Source organism: Candoia aspera, chromosome 1 (assembly GCF_035149785.1).
Source record: "Candoia aspera isolate rCanAsp1 chromosome 1, rCanAsp1.hap2, whole genome shotgun sequence".
NCBI classification, from domain to species: domain Eukaryota; kingdom Metazoa; phylum Chordata; class Lepidosauria; order Squamata; family Boidae; genus Candoia; species Candoia aspera.
The window spans coordinates 17,089,824-17,109,280 of NC_086153.1; the positions used below are offsets into that span (position 1 = coordinate 17,089,824).

The 19,457-nt window shown below is 43.3% G+C and overlaps 1 protein-coding gene across 2 annotated transcripts in view; it reads left to right on the top strand.

Moving 5' to 3' along the window:
- Positions 1-7,417, top strand: part of TAF15 (TATA-box binding protein associated factor 15) — a 28,060-nt gene extending 20,643 nt beyond the window's left edge. Inside the window, exons 10-16 of one of the 2 annotated variants that reach the window (XM_063298315.1) lie at positions 1,394-1,503; positions 3,651-3,780; positions 4,186-4,281; positions 4,531-4,618; positions 6,240-6,328; positions 6,418-6,508; positions 7,013-7,417. In XM_063298315.1, coding sequence (XP_063154385.1) covers positions 1,394-1,503; positions 3,651-3,780; positions 4,186-4,281; positions 4,531-4,618; positions 6,240-6,328; positions 6,418-6,508; positions 7,013-7,052 — 644 coding nt within the window. In that variant the 3' untranslated portion in view covers positions 7,053-7,417. Of the gene's footprint in view, positions 1-1,393; positions 1,504-3,650; positions 3,781-4,185; positions 4,282-4,530; positions 4,619-6,239; positions 6,329-6,417; positions 6,509-7,012 lie in introns of those variants that run through there. The other variant, XR_010067591.1, reaches the window with a different exon arrangement.
- The last annotated feature ends 12,040 nt before the right edge of the window (positions 7,418-19,457 follow it).

Consider the following 19,457-nt stretch of genomic DNA (forward strand, 5'->3'; position numbering starts at 1 on the left):
ATCAATAGGCAACCGAATCAGGAAAAACGAAAGAGAAGAGTTTACTTTTCATAAAATGCAGTGGCTTAGCTGGCTTTAAGACAAAAATCAACAAATTCAAGGAGAAGGAAAGACTACATTCAGGGATGCACCCGTAATGGCTGCTGTGTTCTAGCCCTCCTTGCAAACTTTCTAGAGCCATTTGATTTACTGGGGGAAAGGGATGCCAGATATATAGCTCCTGAATCCAGCAAGGGTGTTTCGGGGCTATTTGGTGAGGGTGGCGTGGGGTGGCTTTTCTTTTCGAGTCTTAATGGATATTGCACATGTTCCGTGGGTAAAATACAGGCTTCCTAAATTTTGTACAGAATCCAAGGAGGTGCATTAGAATGGCCTACTTGGTCTTACTGTTGAGTAGCAGGCTTACATACCAAACTCTTTCTGGCGTTTTTGATTCCAGTGGAGGGGTTTATTTGAACAGACGCCTTAACTGCATAATAGCACAGTGATTCTTTGTTCAGGGCAAATGGTAACTTTTCATCTATTTATTTGTTTTGTATTTTGAACCAAATAGCAAAGTGCTTAAGTGAAAAAAAGTCTCCAAAGCAGTATATATGTATATTAAAAGATTAACAATTCATGAAAACAAACTACCGCAAGTAAAAATCAAATGTTATGGCAAGGACATAAATAAATTTCAGTTCTTTGCAAAATGACTTCCATCTAGCTGACTCCTGAATTAACAACCACAACACATACATGCTATCAGTTTGTGGAAAGGAATTTCAGTGACAGGATTTTTTTTTTTAATGTTGGTGCTTTTCTGGGATTTATGTACATCACCTCTGAAGTAGATGATTAATCAGTCTCACAGAGGAGAAGATAAACCTTTACATGCCTTGGTCCAAATTTATTTAGGAGTTTAATGGTCAACACCAAGGTTTACAACTGTGATCAGAAACATTGCAAAAAGCATTATCCATTTAACAGTCCAACTGCTGTATTTAGAATCATTGTCATATTCTGGACAATTAGTTGTTCACTGTCACTGGTAGCATTGGGAGGGGAAAAATGTCTTTGTACAGTAATACACCTTTTAGCAAACTTCATTGTTTCTGATTAATAATTGCACTGAGAGTGGATTATTCATAATGCTTTTCTCTAAGAGAAACATGGGTAGTTCTTTTCCTTTGGTTTCTGTGCATCCATAGTTTACACGCATTTCCTCAACTTGATGCAGTTTAAATGTATTGATTTAATTCTCGTGAGTATACAGAGGGGCCAAAGTATAAAGGCTTGCTTGTGGATATAGCAAATTAACTGTCTTGGACATTTTGAAAAGGCCTGTGATATTTTGCACAGCTTCTGCTACACACTTTATTTTAAAAATAATACAATGCTCTCTTCAATGTAGATTCAGAGTCTGACAATTCTGATAACAACACCATCTTTGTACAAGGACTCGGAGAAGATGTTTCACCAGATCAGGTGGCTGATTACTTCAAGCAAATAGGTGTTATTAAGGTATGTAAGGTGGTAACACTTAAAAAAGGGGCAGATCAGCTAAGAATATGGGCTAATAGAGGAACAAGGAGGAATAAGGGTTAAAAAAAATAAGCATGTATCAGTGCAGAACAAAATATTTAAACAGATAAAAACTATTAAGACACACCCAAACTAGGTGGACCATCAGAATGTGAGCTTGAATAAAAAGGCGTTTAGTGTTTCTGATGAAAGATGCTTAAAGCTGGATTTAGCAGATCTCCAGTCCTGTGAAATAGCCATTATCCACATACTCCATCTTGCTATCAGTTCTTTCTGAATATTTGAATGAGCGTAAAGTATAGGTGGTTTCTTCCATTGGGTCTGAGTTAGTAATGGTATACAGGTAGTCCTCGATCTATGACAACAATTGGGACTGGAATTTTCATTGCTAAGTGATGTCACAAAACGCAACCATATCACTTAGCAACTGCAATCCCGCAGTCCCAGTTGCTGTTGTTAACCCAATCCCACGGTTGTTAGGTGAGGCAACTTCCTGCTGGCTTCCCACAACCAAAGTCAGTGGGGAGGCCAGCAAGAAGGTGAAATCCCAAGCTAGCAGGCAGGTAAGTGGCTGCTGCCAGGTGGGGGAAGGAGAGGGCGGTATGCAGGGTGTGGGGAGGGTGTAGGGGATGCTCAGTAGACATACGGATCAGGGAGGGGGTGCAAGAGGGTGCACGAGAGGCACAGTGCAGATCGGAAAGGGTGTGTGCAAGAGACACGGGTCAGGGAGGATGTGAGGGAGTGCGCAAGAGTGCAAGGGAGACAGCAAGAGTCGGGGAGAGTGCGTGAGTGACCGGTGTGAGTGCAGAGGGGCTGGGGGAGGGTGCGCAGGTGGGGGATACTTACCCAGTGACTTGTGACCTCCCCTTCTGGCTTCCCCATTGACTTTCTGGGGAAGCCAACAGGGAAGGTTGCAAATGGCGATAATGTGATCACGGTGTGCTGCAACCGGTTGTAAGTGCGAACCAGTTGCCATGCACCCAGATTGCAATCTTGTGACAGTGAGGGTGCTGGGTTGGCTGGAACTCTCAAGGATCAGTCGTAAGCACCTTTCATTCAGTTGTTGAACAAATGGTTATAGGTCGAGAACTACCTCAGGTAGTCCTCGGGTTACGACCATTCATTCAGTGACCATTCAAAATTACATCGGCACTGAATGAAAGGTGCTTATGACTGGTCCTCAGAGTTCTGGCCATCACAGCGACCCCATGGTCAAGTGATTGAGATCTGGGCACTTGGCGCCTGGCCTGCAATTATGGCGTCACAGTGAGCCACAGTCACATGATCATCATTTCCAATGTTCCCTGCCAGCTTCCTACAAGCAAATTCAACAAGGAAGCTGGCAGGAAGTTGGAAGTCACGATCACGTGACGTCCTCGCTTAAAAACCCCATGGTCCTTGCTTAACAATGGCAACCAGAATTGCTGTTGCTAAGTGACACGGTCATGTGATGTTTCACTTTACAACTGCATTGCTTTGCAGTGGAAATTCTGGTCCCAATTGCCATCGTAACCTGAGGACTACCTATAGATTACATTACTACCCAAATGGAGAGCTGCAAAAGACTTATTAGGTCTCTGCCTTACTCTTACGGACCATTTTCTGGGCTGTTTCCTTTCTCTATTGTTACAGTTCTTGATCACCCAGGATATTTGAGGGCTGAGACTTGAAAATAAACTGTAGTGTTCTATTTGTTCATACGTTCCATCGGCACATATGGTGCTTTACAGTGCTTACAAGGATGGATCCGCACTTCAGTGAACATTGAGTCTAAAATTGGTCACTGAACAAGGAGAGGCAAATGGAGACGGTGTGAAAAGGAAAGCTTTTTCATCTGAGCTACAGTGGGCATGCGTTTTAACCTTCATGGAAAAGGTGGGCCTTGAGGAGGGATTTAAATGAAGAAAAAGATAGCATTGCACAAGTGTTCTAGCAGGCAGTGCCAAGCAGTACAGTGCAACAGGAGGGACAGGATGATCTTTCGAAGGAACAGATTTTGGACAGCGAAGGATGGTGAAATTGGAGGAGCGACCTTCCTGTTGGTGGCAGGATTCGCCATTATTATATTGTTAGGACAATTACATGGATGGTGAAAAGCAGTTTGTTTTTTCTCTCTTTTTTCCCAGACAAACAAAAAGACAGGTAAACTTATGATAAATCTGTATACAGACAAGGATACTGGCAAGCCAAAGGGAGAAGCAACTGTGTCTTTTGACGATCCTCCATCTGCTAAGGCAGCCATTGACTGGTTTGATGGTAAGATTGTCCCATTAGTGTATGCCAACCAAGTAGTGCATGAGCACTGAAATGTCACATTATAGGCAAAGGTGGTAAAATAGCTGAGCCAATGATGAAGGTTCTTGCTGCTATAATAAAGGTGATCCTGTGGAAATGGGAAGCATGGGTGGGACATGCTTTCCCTGGCCAGCACTAAAGTCCAGTCCATTCGATGGGCCACCAGGTTAGGGAAGATTGCCTTAGGGATTTTTTTATATATAAATATAAATAAAATGAGAGTGACTGAACAAAAAGAACTCTGTACTGTTACCATTTTTGCTTGAAGTATAGTTGGTTGGGTTTTGGTATTTAAACGTTTCATTTCCTTGTTGTAGCTGGCCATTAGTAGATTTATTCCTTGATCTCTTATTCTTCCTTCTACAGGAAAGGAATTCAATGGCAGCGTTATCAGGGTTTCCTTCGCAACCAGACGGCCAGAATTCATGCGAGGAGGTGGTGGAGGAGGTGGTGGACGCCGAGGTAGTTATAGACCCGGGTCCTTTTTACGTGGTAGTCCAGTGGTACGGTTCCTTTTATGCTTGTTCATCTGAGTGTCTCCCTGAGAATGGGAGCAACACTTCAGCCCAACCTGCTTTTCACGATAATCTCTGACCGAACAGCAGGTACATATTGGCCAGTTTTGATGTCAGATGGCAACATTGTAAGTCTTTGCCATAAGGGCCACATACACATTTCCTTGCTTTAATTGTAATATCATTGTGCCTGCAGGTTCACGTGGAGGGGGCTTTGGAAGAGGAGGGGGCTTCCAGGGCCGGGGTGGAGAACCCAAAAGTGGTGATTGGGTTTGTCCTAACCCGTAAGTCACTTTCCTTGGTCTTAAGGAAATCATTTGACGTATAGAAACATAGAGTCTTATACCAAGGTTGCCTAGAACTGCCTACTCCAAAAGTAGATTGTTTGGGGCAGTGAGTACAGTTGGAATTTTGAGACCATAGCATGGAAACTCCAGCAAAATGGCTGCCCTGAAAGGCTTATCTGTTCACGAAATGGCTGCTGTGGGTGGGAGGTTCGTCAACCACAAGGGGAAAAATATCCAGAATATAAACTAGTAAGGTTGCTTAAACCATCTGGTTTATCTATGTCTTTATTATATGCAGGATTCCAAACAAAGCACTTGGCTGCAACTACCCAGAGATAAATTTATTTTCTAAGGATGATTATAATTCTTATGTGGGGCTGGGTTCATTCTTGGAAACTGGGTTCATTCTTGGAAATAAAAATGATGCTAGATGTTTTGCAGCATGCTAACTTTTTTTTTTCCCAGTGAAAACAATTTTTAAATAATTTAAATGGAACAGGGAATCTGACAGTAACCAAGGAAGGCATTTGCACTACCAGAGGAACACCTCAGGCATCAAATTGCCTACCTCATATGATAGGCAGCAGCTTTTCAGGGTTGCTGGAAAAGTGCAGGTTGAAGCCACTGTAATCTGGTATCTTTAACTAGAAGGGTTTGACCTTTCACTCAGAGATTGGTAGTTTCCCACTATTTGAGCTCCCTTCCTGCTGACTTCATGGTCACATCCATGTAATTTTTAAGACAACAACATGGAACTGGTTTGCCATTGCCCTCTTCAAAGATTTTTTTTTCCAAATTCCCAATCTGGTGTGCAGTCCTGCAGTTCCCTAATGGTTTCTCAATCAAGTATTAAGCAGATCTGACCTTGGGTTTGTTTTTCAGTAGTAGACCAGTTGGCTAGATCCTGCCACATACTGTACATTTCACTCAGATAACTATTTAGCAACTCAAATACAGGTAGTCCTCACTTAATGACCACAACTGGGACCAGAATTTTGGTTCCTAAGCAAAGCGGTCATTAAGCAAATCTGATCCAATTTTACTACCTTTTTTGCGGTGGTGATTAAGCAAATCACAGGCATTAAGCAAACCATGTGGTCATTAAGCACATCACGCGGTTCCCCACTGATTTTGCTTGCCAGAAGCTGGCCGAGAAGGTTGAAAATGGCGATCGTGTGACCATGGGATGCTGCAAAAGTCATAAATACAAACCAGTTGCCAAGCACCCAGATTGTGATCACGTGACCGCGGGGACGCTGCCAGAGTCATAAATGTGAGGACCAGTTGTAATTGGTTTTTTCAGCACCATTGTAAGGCTGAACGGTCACTAAACGAATGGTTGTTAAGCAAGGACTACCTGTAAATGTTTTGCTACTGAGCAGTGGCACTTTTCTTCCTGTGTTTTGATTGATTATGTCCATCATCAGGACTCAGCAGTTATACCAATACCATTATGGCTTAATGGGAGTTGGAGTCTAAATAAAGTTAGATGCGGAGGCAAAACTCAGAATGTTTCTAAATAAGAGCTGTATAACATCTATTGGTTATATAGCCCTTACCTTCATTCTTAGCCTCTTTTCAAGGCAATTGCTAAGAGATGTTTCCTGCTCTCTTTCAGGAGCTGTGGAAACATGAACTTTGCTCGCCGGAATTCCTGCAATCAGTGTAATGAGCCCAGGCCAGATGATGGGCGTCCCTCTGGAGGAGGTGTGTGAAAGCCCCACCGTTCAAAATGGAGGGATGTTGTAGGCTGGAGTGACATTGAGAACTTCCCGTTTTATCTTCCTTCTTCACAGATTTCCGTGGCAGAGGTGGTTTTGGAGGCGATCGGGGGTTCAGAGGCCGTGGTGGCCGGGGCAGTGGTTTCGGTGGCAAAATGGGAGGAAGGTTGGTGCCGAATTTTCAGAACGAAGTGTGTATTTCTCCAAATGATGCAGAGAACTGGCAGCATGCTGTATTCAGTAATGAAGAGGGGTAGGTGGGCTCCCAAGACCCACCCACAGTGGAAGCTGCCTGGTTCATTCTAGAATGGCAACCTGCCTGTCAGGAGACAGGCCCAGAAGAGTGATTCACGATGAAACAAGGGACCAGATTTTCTGGGAGAGATTGGTGGCACTTCTGGTTTTAGTCACACCAGAAACCTTTGGGATAAAATGTGCTTCTATCAGAAGCCAGAATGGGGCAGCGGTTAGAAGCAAGTTGGGTTCCTGAAACTCACTGGGTAATTCGTTTGGTTAGGTTAAGCTGCTGCATAGGATAAAAAGTGGGGCTTCGTGTTTGCTGACTTAGCTTATCCTTGTTAGGAATCACCTGTAGCAACTAGTTTTGTGGGCTTTGTACATACAAGGCAGATAAGTGTGGGAATTAAATAATCTTTTTCCTCTTTTCCAGAAATGACTTCAGAAATGATCAACGTAACAGACCCTACTAAAAAAAAGCAGAGAATGCCCCTTCCTCTTTTTAATGGCTTTTCACAGCAAAATTGCTGAGTTTTGCCTGCTGCTTTATATCCCATGGTCTCTTGGATAGTGGAATTAAATGTAAAAACTGGACTTTTAATTTTGTGGGAGGGACTGGGATACCCTTTCCCTTTTTTTTCCTTTCCTTTTTTTTTTTTTTCAAGTCCATCAAAATTTCATCTTTCTATTTCCAACATTCCCCCATTTTTTTCCCCAGCTACCAATTACACTTGTTCACAGGCTCTTAAAAAAAGGATGGAATTAAATTGTAAAATATTTGCCAAAAATCTGACATGTTTTATAATACAAAAAATAAAAGCTGATTGTTTATTTGTGACATCTTGGTTGCTTATTTGGCCGTTGTTATTTCAAGGATTTATTTTTTCTGTATTTCAGCTCTGAGGCACACTTGTGCATGGACCTTAACTGGTGATGATCTGGATTGTTCTAAAATGAGCAATTCTGGAGTGAAACCATTTGTGTTCTGTGGATCATAAAATTATGCAAATCGGCATATATTAACTTATTTGTCACTAGTTGACTGGGAAGAGAAATTAGGCTATGCATAGCCAAGATTATTGGAAGTCTTTTGAGCTTGAGAGTTTTAATAGGTATTGTCCACATCCACACAAACTAATATTAAGGATTATCCATCCATCCATCCATCCATCCATCTATCCATTCTTACACTTTTATATAACTGTCCATCTACCCAAAGGAACATTGTGTATTTGTGCAGAAATATGTGTATTCTGGGGAGAGAAAAAGCTGCACTGAACTGAAAGTCAAGATTATTGAGAAACAAACAGGAACACGGTGTTTCAGTATTTTTAAAATGTAATTGTATGCATACACCCATGGCACTATTCATAGAATTTGACTTTCTAGTCTTATATTTTCATGTTGCTCTTAACACTGGGAGGGTAAAAATTGAAGGGAAGGTGGTCTTCATTGACTCCCAGAGTTTAGCTGTCCCCGTCTATACCTGTGCAAAGGGAGAATCGGTGCATTCAGCCAGGCTCCATTTGGATAAGAAAGCATCATATGTGGGTTTAATTTGGTTAGGGCTCATACTGGAAACCATGAGCTAATTAATGGAAATGGCTTTCTGAGCAAAGCTCCCATCACTGAATGCCTGTATCCACTCACATCTAGAATGAGAAGCGGGGCAGCCATCCAGCTAGAGCCTGATACCATCCACTTTCAAAAAGTTTCTGGGAGCCTGCTACCCCTAACTTGGCAGGTTCTTCTATATATAAAGGGGAGTCCTTGTATTTTGGGCCTTGTTTTGCCCAGGTTAAGTTTGCTGTATCATAATGCTGCAGTCATAAGGAAAGCTTAATCTGACCTTCACACCAGTGAAGGTTTACTCCCCCACCCCATGGATAATACACCAGTTGCTGGGAACAACAGCCAATGATGGGTATTGCCTTCCTGTTGTATTACTGAAGAAGAAAACAGGATGCTAAATTGTTCAGATCCACAGCATCAGATTTTGTCTTGCTGCTTTCCCACAACATGTTTAGGCAGGATAGTAGCACCTGTAATGGCTGCATTTGCATAAAGTGTATTGGAATTACCACTGGTTTCGGGGAGTTGGGGAGAGTTGTAGCTTAGTGTGTTGTACCAATTCAGCCTATTAGGATAGTTTATGGTTCAAGACTCGCCAAGTTAAACATGTTTTACAAATGTGTTTCATAGATTAGCCCCCTCGTTCCCTAGTGGCTTTTTTCTTTCATGTTTCCTCTTTTGATAGGTCTAGTTACTTCTCAGTCCAGTGATTCTTGCATATCCATCCTCTTTTTGGGAGGCGGGGAGCTTCTCCACATTAGCTACCCACTCTTCTGGTATCCATTCCAATTGCCTAGCAGTTCTTAGTCTTGTCCTGAGAGCCAACGCAAAGCTAGTCCCTACATTTTTTCATTCTTTCACAAAAGCTGAACTACAGAGATTTGAAAGTCCTGATCCATGATCATTTGCAAGCCGTAGCATTCAGGATGCTGGAAATTGTCAGTAGATTTCAACACCTGGATGTTCAGAATGAGTGTGAGTGTGTTTCCTGACAAGTACCGGGACTTGTCCTTTAGCAAATGGAACTGCAGGTGGTGCTCTTTGCTTCCATGAAAAATCAAATGAATGGCTTAAACAGAACTTGCAGAATGAAAGATTTCTCATTTCTGTGAAGGATTCAGCTTGTGGAGCTGAAGGGGGGAAAGAGGCAAATTCTAGATTTGGAATGAATAGAAAAGGGATTGAGAATAAAACACTGATAAACCATTGTGCTATACAGATTAGGGTATGCAGCCATATTTGAAATACTGTACTGTTATTTCAGAGACTTGGGCAATATAGAAAAGACAATTGAGATGACTGGGCAGGGGTACATAGGAAGGATCATATCCCTTAGAAGGGAAACCTGCATTTAGAGGGCATTGGCTTGAGGGGGAAATTACGTGGGAGGAATAAAAGGGTTTAAAATCATACTCAATGTGGAGTACTGGTGGGGAATGAAAATCTCTTCTCAGGAGAACTTGATCATCCTTCAATAAGCATCAATGGCAGTAGGTTCAGGTCAAATTAAAGCTTTATATAACTTGGGTATATGTGCACGTCTGTATACAGTATATATACTTTAAACTGGGTCTGCCATCTTTTCAGGGGGAACATGCAGTTTTGTGTTATATAGGCACCAAAGTTTTTTGATGATTTTTCAAAGTAAAAATAGCTGAAATGTTTATCAGATCTCATGGGTGGACACAAATCATGCTGAACTTGGCTAGGATATTTTGGTAATTACTTTTTAAAAAATTAATATGGGAGAGGTGGTGAGTGGTGTGTATTCAACCCATACCTGAGGAAGAAATATTCAATGGGTTTGTGTTTGTGTGTGCTTTTGAGTCAGTATTGACTCCTAGTGACCGCCTGGGCAAGTCCCTGTGATTTTCTTGGCAAGAGTTCAGAAGTGATTTGCCATTGCCTGTTTCCAAGGGCTGAGAGAGAGGGGCTGGCCCAAGGTCACCCAGCTGGCTTTGTGCTTAAAGCGGGACTAGAACTCACAGTCTTCCGGTTTCTAGCCTGGTGCCTTAACCACCACATCAAATTGGCTCTCATTGATAGAGATAGGCAGTGTAAAATGGAATTTCTGTATTCAAAGACTATCTCTCTGAATGCCAGCATTCAGGTTGGTTGGTTGCCACTGGAGAAGTGTTGTTATGTTAGTTGATTGGCCTCTGTGGGAAGAGGAAGCTGGTTTAAATGGATCCTTGGTCTTGTTCCATGATGACTGACAATCACAGGAAGGGGTCAAGAAAAATACATTGAATTGATGCTTCACAGCATTTTCTGTTCTGGGCTGTTGCTGCAATGCAGGTACAGTGGACAAACCACTTCACCAAACCTGGGAATGGATGATTAGAGGATGGCTGATGCATCATCTCCAGAGCGAGGTGGTTCCTTCAGGGTGTAAGTTGGCCACCCAAGGATGCCTTGTCTGGACAGTAGTGGTCAAGATCAGGGAAACCACTTGTCCCCTAATTGGAGCAGTGTTCCATCTTCTTAAAAGCTTCACAATGCCTTGTCAAGCATGATTCATGCCTATGGCTTGCTGAGCATGGAGCTTTCACCTGGTTCCAGACAGTATGTCAGCTGCTGTTTGGTGCTACTCAGTTGCCACTCCTCATTCTTTAAATAACCGATGCCACAATCTGCAGTCCTTGTAGTGTTTTTATGACCAGAAGGACAAGGAACCACCCAGGGTCCCCCGCGTGGGGGAAATGGGCAGTGATAAAAATACGATAAATAAAAAATAAATAAATTTCCCCCCCTTTCTCATAAGTCTAAAGTTCAATTTTACCAAATGAAACTGACAGTAGAAAAGACTACATCAGTAACTATTTCCAGCGATGGTTTGCTTTAATTGGTGCCAAATAAAATATGACCATCCAGGTGCTAGAAAACATGAATTACGTATTACAATGTGTCAATCACAAGAACATCCAGTACATTTTAAAAGCTAATTCAAAGTGGTTTTAATCTTTAAAGACCCTGAAGAGTTTGGGACCTGCATATCTTAAAGTCTCCTACTCCTTTGACAGGCAGTGTGGTATAGTGGTTAAGGTGCTGGACCAGTTCTCCTCCTCCCTTAGGCGTGTAAGCCAACTCTCAGCCCCTAAACCGCACCGAGGTGTACAACAAGCCAGCTGAAGAGCAAGCTTGCCACATGGTGCATCAATGGCTTTGCTATGGGAACTGGGTAAGGGCAACATAAACAAGTCGACCTTGTGGCCAAGCAAGACGGACACTCAGAAGAACAACTTCCTTGGTTCCTGCATCACCAGTTGTGGTGATGTGTTAATGTAGACAAGTTCTTTGTTGGAAGCCCCAACATCTACTTCAAATTGCATGCTTTAAATACATTACAACAAGTACAAATGCACTGCAGCAACCCAGAACACCAGAAAAAGGAAACAGACTACATCTTCCAGCAAAATGGATACCCATGCAACTTTATCAAAAAGTGCCTGACCACTCAATGCACAACAGCAAAACCAACACAAGCTATGAAGGGGATAACACTGCCATACCTCAGAAACATCTCAGAAACCACCAACAGACTGTTACAATCGCATGGCATCTCCTTAGCACGCAAAACAACCAAGGCCCTCCAAAACATCTTGAGTAAACCAAAAGACCCAGTAGCCCAAGAAGAAAAAACAGGAGTTATTTACAACATACAGTGCAAGGACTGTAACAGCCACTATGTAGGACAGACGGGCAGAAGACTAGCAGAGCGCATCCACAAACACCCACTGGCAGTCAGAAGACACGATGAAAACTCCTTCATCTCACAGCACATGGACAGACTCAGCCACAGTTTTAACTGGGAAACTGAGCATCCTAGACCAAGCCAAATCCAAAAACACCAGAGAATTCCTGGAAGCCTGGCATTCAGACAAATCAGCCATCAATAGACACAGAGAGGTAAACCACATTTACACACCATTCAAAAGAGACAAAAAAAGTTAAGAAGGAAAAAAGACCAGAACACATCCTCTCTAGCAGCCAACACCCAGATAACAACTTAACATTAAATTTATACAGCCATCCATCTCACATACGTGACTCTGGGCAGCCTACAATAAAATGGACAAAACAAAACACATAATATAAAAACATGTGGCAGCTGAGCATCATAACATAAAATAAAAACTTGGAAGAAAAGTAGATGTCAGGACCCCGTGACTGAGGTGGTTAGAGAAAATTAGTGTCCTTATGAGAGGGAGCTTCAGATGAGCTCACCTTGATCAAGTCACTTATTACAGAGAAACAACTTAGTGCAAACACATTGGCACATTACACGGCCTTGGTTAGGGTGTCCCTAATGAAAATTCTGGTTTGATAGGATTGCATCAAGGCTAAGGGAGAGCTGGTAGCTGCTTCTCATTCTTACAAGGTGAACCTTTGCAGGTGCCCATCCATCTGGTCTTATAATACAAATACTTTTTTAAATAGCTGTTCCCATAAAAAAAAGAGGGATGCTGTAATGGATGGGTGGAATTAGCTGATAGCAGCAGTGAAATCTAATATGCCTTCACTTAATGGGGACAAGTATCTGCTTGCAGGCACTTGGAGCCTGTGCACCTTGATTCTCATATTCCCATAACAAGTTATTCCATGAGTGCTATGTGGAAGAGGCTGATAAGGCCTCCTCCAGTTCCCAAGAAGGATTTTTATTCTCTCCCATGCTAGCTGCAGGTCTCAGAAGTGGCCAAAAGGCAGAAAGGCACCAGGAATAGATGTGTCTTCCAGAGTTGATTTAAAAAAAAAAGAACAATTGGGAATGGTGGGTGCCAGTCCTGGCCTCACTATTTACTTCTAGAGACCAAATAACGAAAGACTGGGGTTTGGCCATAATCATGCCAATTGTCAAGACGGGAAGGGAAGATCTCCCTGAAAAATTTGTTTCTGTTGTTGTTTATTCGTTTAGTCACTTCCGACTCTTCGTGACTTCATGGACCAGCCCACGCCAGAGCTTCCTGTCGGTCATCAACACCCCCAGCTCCCCCAGGGACGAGTCCGTCATCTCTAGAATATCATCCATCCACCTTGCCCTTGGTCGGCCCCTCTTCTTTTTGCCCTCCACTCTCCCTAGCATCAGCATCTCCTCCAGGGTGTCCTGTCTTCTCATTATGTGGCCAAAGTATTTCCGTTTTGCCTTTAATATCATTCCTTCAAGTGAGCAGACTAGCTTTATTTCCTGGAGGATGGACTGGTTTGATCTTCTGGCAGTCCAAGGCACTCTCAGAATTTTCCTCCAACACCACAGTTCAAAAGCATCGATCTTCCTTCGCTCAGCCTTCCTTATGGTCCAGCTCTCACAGCCATATGTTACTACGGGGAACACCATTGCTTTAACTATGCGGACCTTTGTTGTCAGTGTGCTGTCTCTGCTCTTGACTATTTTATTGAGATTGGTCATTGCTCTTCTCCCAGGGATTAAGCGTCTTCTGATTTCCTGACTGCAGTCAGCATCTGCAGTAATCTTTGCACCTAGGAATACAAAGTCTTTCACTGCTTCTACATTTTCTCCCTCTATTTGCCAGTTATCAATCAAGCTGGTTGCCATAATCTTGGTTTTTTTGAGGTTTAGCTGCAAGCCAGCTTTTGCACTTTCTTCTTTCACCTTCATCATAAGGCTCCTCAGTTCCTCTTCGCTTTCAGCCATCAAAGTGGTATCATCTGCATATCTGAGATTGTTAATGTTTCTTCCAGCGATTTTAACTCCAGCCTTGGATTCCTCAAGCCCAGCATGTCGCATGATGTGTTCTGCGTACAAGTTGAATAGGTGGGGTGAGAGTATACAGCCCTGCTGTACTCCTTTCCCAATCTTAAACCTGTCCGTTGTTCCGTGGTCTGTTCTTACTGTTGCTAATTGGTCATTATACAGATTCTTCAGGAGGCAGACAAGATGACATGGTATCCCCCTACCACTAAGAACTTGCCACAATTTGTTATGGTCCACACAGTCAAAGGCTTTAGAATAGTCGATAAAACAGAAATAGATGTTTTTCTGAAACTCCCTGGCTTTTTCCATTATCCAGCGGATATTGGCAATTTGGTCCCTAGTTCCTCTGCCTTTTCTAAACCCAGCTTGTACATCTGGCAATTCTCGCTCCATGAACTGCTGAAGTCTACCTTGCAGGATCTTCAGCATTACCTTACTGGCATGTGAAATGAGTGCCACTGTTCGATAGTTTGAACGTTCTTTAGTGTTTCCCTTTTTTGGTATGGGGATATAAGTTGATTTTTTCCCATCTGATGGCCATTCTTGTGTTTTCCAAATTTGCTGGCATATAGCATGCATTACCTTGACAGCATCATCTTGCAAGATTTTGAACAGTTCAGCTGGGATGCTGTCGTCTCCTGCTGCCTTGTTATTAGCAATGCTTCTTAAGGCCCACTCAACCTCACTCTTCAGGATGTCTGGCTCTAGCTCACTGACCACACTGTCAAAGCTATCCCCGATATTGTTATCCTTCCTATACAGGTCTTCTGTATATTCTTGCCACCTTTTCTTGATCTCTTCTTCTTCTGTTAGGTCCTTGCCATCTTTGTTTTTGATCATACCCATTTTGGCCTGGAATTTACCTCCAATGTTTCTAATTTTCTGGAAGAGGTCTCTTGTCCTTCCTATTCTATTGTCTTCTTCCACTTCCACACATTGCTTGTTTAAAAATAATTCCTTATCTCTTCTGGCTAACCTCTGGAATTTTGCATTTAATTGGGCATATCTCCCCCTATCACTGTTGCCTTTTGCTTTCCTTCTTTCTTGGGCTACTTCTAGTGTCTCAGCAGACAGCCATTTTGCCTTCTTGGTTTTCTCTCTTTGTGATGTATTTTGTTGCCGCCTCCTGAACAATGCTGCCAACTTCTGTCCAGAGTTCTTCTGGGACCCTATCTACTAAGTCCACTCCCTTAAATCACCTCCACTGCATATTCCTTAGGAATATTAGTGAGCTCATATCTAGCTGATCTGTGGGTCTTCCCTAATCTCTTTAGTCTGATCCTAAATTGTGCAAGAAGAAGTTCGTGATCTGAAATACAGTCAGCTCCAGGCCTTGTTTTTACCGACTGTACAGATGTCCGCCACCTTTGGCTGCAAAGGATGTAATCAATCTGATTTCGGTGTTGTCCATCTGGTGAAGTCCATGTATAAAGCCGTCTCTTAGGTTGTTGGAAGAGAGTGTTTGTTATGCAGAGTGAATTGTCTTGGCAAAATTCTATCAGCCTATGTCCTGCTTCATTTTGTTCTCCCAGGCCATACTTACCTGTAATTCAAGGTGTCATTTGACTGCCCACCTTAGCATTCCAGTACATCCAGTACATTCCATAACATCTCTTTTAGGCGTGTTGTCCAGTAGGTGCTGCAGATCCTCATAGAACTGCTCTACTTCAGCTTCTTCAGCATCTGTGGTTGGGGCGTATATTTGGATCACTGTGATGTTAGATGTCTTGCCCTGAATTCGAATTGAGATCATTCTGTCGTTTTTTGGGTTGTATCCAAGCACTCCTTTAGCCACTTTACTATTAATTATGAAGGCTACTCCATTTCTTCTGTGGTCCTCTTGTCCACAGTAGTAGATCTGGTGGTCATTTGATGTGAAGTGACCCATTCCAGTCCATTTCAGTTCACTGACGTCCAGAATGTCTATCTTTAATCTTGACATCTCACCAATCACCACATCCAATTTGCCCTGGCTCATAGATCTTACATTCCAGGTTCCAATGGTGTGTTGATCCTTAGAACATCGGATTCGCCGTTCACCACCAGCACCGTCGGCCGCTAGCCGTCCTTTCGGCTTTGAGCTAGCTGCGTCATCACGTCTGGGGCTAGTTGAACTCATCCTCTGTTCCTCCCCAGTAGCATTTTGACCATCTTTCGACCTGGGGGTCTAATCTTCCGATGGTATACTGACATATCTCTGGTTGTACTGATCCATTTAGTTTTCACGGCAAGAATACTGGGGTGGGTTGCCATTACCTTCCCCAGGGATCGCATTTAGTCTGACCTCTCTGTCATGACCTTCCCGTCTTGGGTGGCCCTTCACGGTTTAGCTCATGGCATCATTGAGGTGCTCAAGCTCCAGCACCACGACAAGGTAACGATCCTTTGCTGAAGCTGAAAAATTTAACCTACAGTAATTAATTTATTTAGCATAATAAGCAAGCTACATGCAAAATGTTTATACTGGAAACTCCCAGACTGGTCTATGGAGACAGAAAATATTCTTGTTTTTGAGCAGGCAGGCTTCAGGAAAAACAGAAGCCCAGGAGAGCAAGGATTGGTGTTGAGTCACTTAGTGAATAAATACAGTGTGAAACCAAGCTCTGCTGCATTTATTGACATTAAGCAAGCCTTCAATAGTACCTCCAGAAATAAACAAAAAAGCAAAAGTTCAGAGATACATCAGTTAACCAACATCTGCTTTCCCTCACTTACAAAATGCACAAAAATGCCAAACTGAAGCTAAGACGTAATGCAGCAGGGTAATTCTCTGAGCTGTCCCTCGTTGTGTTGAAGAAGGCTGCAGTATTACCCCCTTGTCATTCACATCCAATATAAATTCCATCATTGATTGTCTGTAAAGGAATGTAGAGATGACCTTGCAGTGGAGGAACCATTAAGGGAGGTAGAATGGGAATTCAGTCCTGGGAAAGTAGATGGCATGAGAAAGAAACTCGGAATAATGGCCTTGATTCTCTTTGGTATAAGATGGGGCAGAAAGAATTCTTTCAAGATTCTGTTATTTAACTTCGTAACAATAAAGTAACATTCCTGCAATCCTTGTGGTATCTGTTTCCTGACCTGGGCTACCTTGAAGGGCTGATATTGTTTGACAAAAGGAAAACACCACTCATCAAACACTGCAAGCAGGCAGATAGTGCTACTCTTTACAGATCAGAGTGATTTTATCACAGCCCCTGTTGGATTAAAGAGGCCTTTTGTTCTTTATTCCTGTTCTGTTTGATCACCACGTACAACTGAACTGCAACAAAGATTCAGATCTATTAGTCTGAACTGGGCTGTCAATGGCAGAAATTTGACCAGGTAGCTGAACTCCCTTGGGATGACTTTTCCATTAAGTGGGAGTCAGAAAGCTCACTTCTTATATGTCTCCCCCAAAGTTCAAAAAAGTAGTATAGCCAATCCATCATTCTTCTTTATAAGAGAAACACAATATATTCCAGCTGCCATTCAGCACTTTGCGGCCAAATCTCTAGCTGAACATCTTTATGGAGCGGGATTAGGGCTCTGTCGTTCCTCTCTGCATGAGTCTATCCAACCCAAGTTTTTAAGGAAAGTCATTCAAGTGGTATGCTGTGTACCTAATGCAACATTTTGCCCAAGGCTGTTACCAGTTTGGGTGAGAATATGTAATGTCTGGCTAGGTTGAATTTCCTTCCACAAGACTTGGCCCCACTGATATTGGTGAACTCCTTCCATGCAGCCTGGAAAGTTAGGGTAGAGCAGAAAATGGGGCAAGATGGGTTTTCCCCCAGGATTTGGGGAATGGGATAGGCCCATGCCAAATATATCTTGGAATGAAGACTAAGAAATGAGCAGGTAGAAAGATTAAGCAGAATTTCTGCAGGTGTGGTAGCTAGTCACTACTGGCTTCATGCCTAAGGTGGAACTAGAACTCACAGTCTCCCAGTTTCTAGCCTAGAGCCTTAACCCCTACACCAAACAGGCTCTTGGCACTAATTTACAGTTTTAAAAAGAAATATGATATAGTGTCTTATCAATCAGTAGATTTTAACTTTAAATAATCTTTATCAACCTAGACCAGCTTTTTCGGACCTTAACCATAAGCATTTTAATTTTTGTTTCCTTTGTGTGTGTTCTTACTGTCTCACTATAAGCATTGTTTCACTATACCTTTATTTACTGTCATTTTATAGAAATTCTTTCTGTATTTTTATCAGGGATCTACAGTTTTAATTGCAAAACTGTATACAGTCAGCTCAGTGACTGCTGTAAAGGCTATTCATTCTTTGTAGATATTTCATTCATCAAATATCCTGATGAATTAAAACTTTTTAAAATTATTGTCACTGTCACAAGAGGTACCTAAGAAGAGCTCAGATGCAGTGCTCCAGCAAGATCTGCCTCTTCCATCCTTGCATTTGAGCTCTGGTTTTAAAAACCACAGTATACTAAGTGATAATTAGATTTGAAATATGTGCCTCCAACATACTGGGCAGCTGCATGTTGGCTTGCAAGGCAATCTCTAGATTAGAGATCTTAGGTTGCATAGCACAGTGTCAGCAGGCTTGGAGTAAGATGGGGCTTTGGTGGCCTTGATAGCAAACCACCCAAAATGTGCCAAAACGGACCTAGCCGACACTTTCTTGATCTTGCCAAAACCCCTGATGTGAAAGCCTCAATTGACCAAAGCCATGTTGGGTGCCTGAAGTCCATTTTCATGGGCTGATCGGTGCAATTAAATATTAGATAAATACCAGTTATATTTCTTTTGGCTTAGCATTTTTCTCCTCTTCTGCACTTTGCAGAGCATCGCTGGCTTTCCCCAAAAGGGAATTGTGAGGTGGGTAGCCATGCATGACTTGAAATCCGCGGGGAGCACCAGCTAAAATCTCCCCGGGAGAAGGAGCGGCGAGTGACGTCATCGGCCAACTTGCTTGGGGGATCGGTGGACCTGTCTTGCTCTGGCGCGCGAATGAGGTGACCGCGACTTGCGCTTCTGACTACCGTTTGCAGCGCTACGTTACAGGATGGAGCAGATCAGCCAATCTCGTTAATCGCCGGCGCGTCTTTCCTTCCTTCCTCGCAATTCCCACTTCCCCGTAGCAACTCTACTTTTCTGCTGGAGAACGCCGGCAGAATCCCATCGAACTCCAGCCCCAAAATATTAGGAAGGGGGTCTTTGGGTGCAGAAGCAGCGGCGCCTGAGAACCCGTGGCTGAGAAAGCCACTGCGGCTGCTAACGCCGACGCCTTCTTCAGGAACAGCGGGCGCGCGTTCCCGCCCCGCAAGGGAAAGGGTCGGGGCCCCTCGGGGAGCGGATTCAGGCTCTTCCCACGTTCAGAGGCGCTCAGGTTTCGGGCGGGAAAATCCTCCCCGGGGTTGTACTGTACTTTGGTCCTTTTCTTTCCCGGTTGGGCTTCTGGCTACTCCGAAGCCCCGGGAGGCGCGGCCGAGTCGCGAGGCGTGGCGAGGCGAGGCTACCTTGCAGGTCGAGCCCGAGAGGACGGCGGAGGGCTTCTTCTGGGCCAGCAGGCGCCCTGCCTACAGACCTGGGCGTGCTCAGCCAGCCCAGCCGGATGGGAGGAGAGGCCGAGGCCGGGGGGCTGAG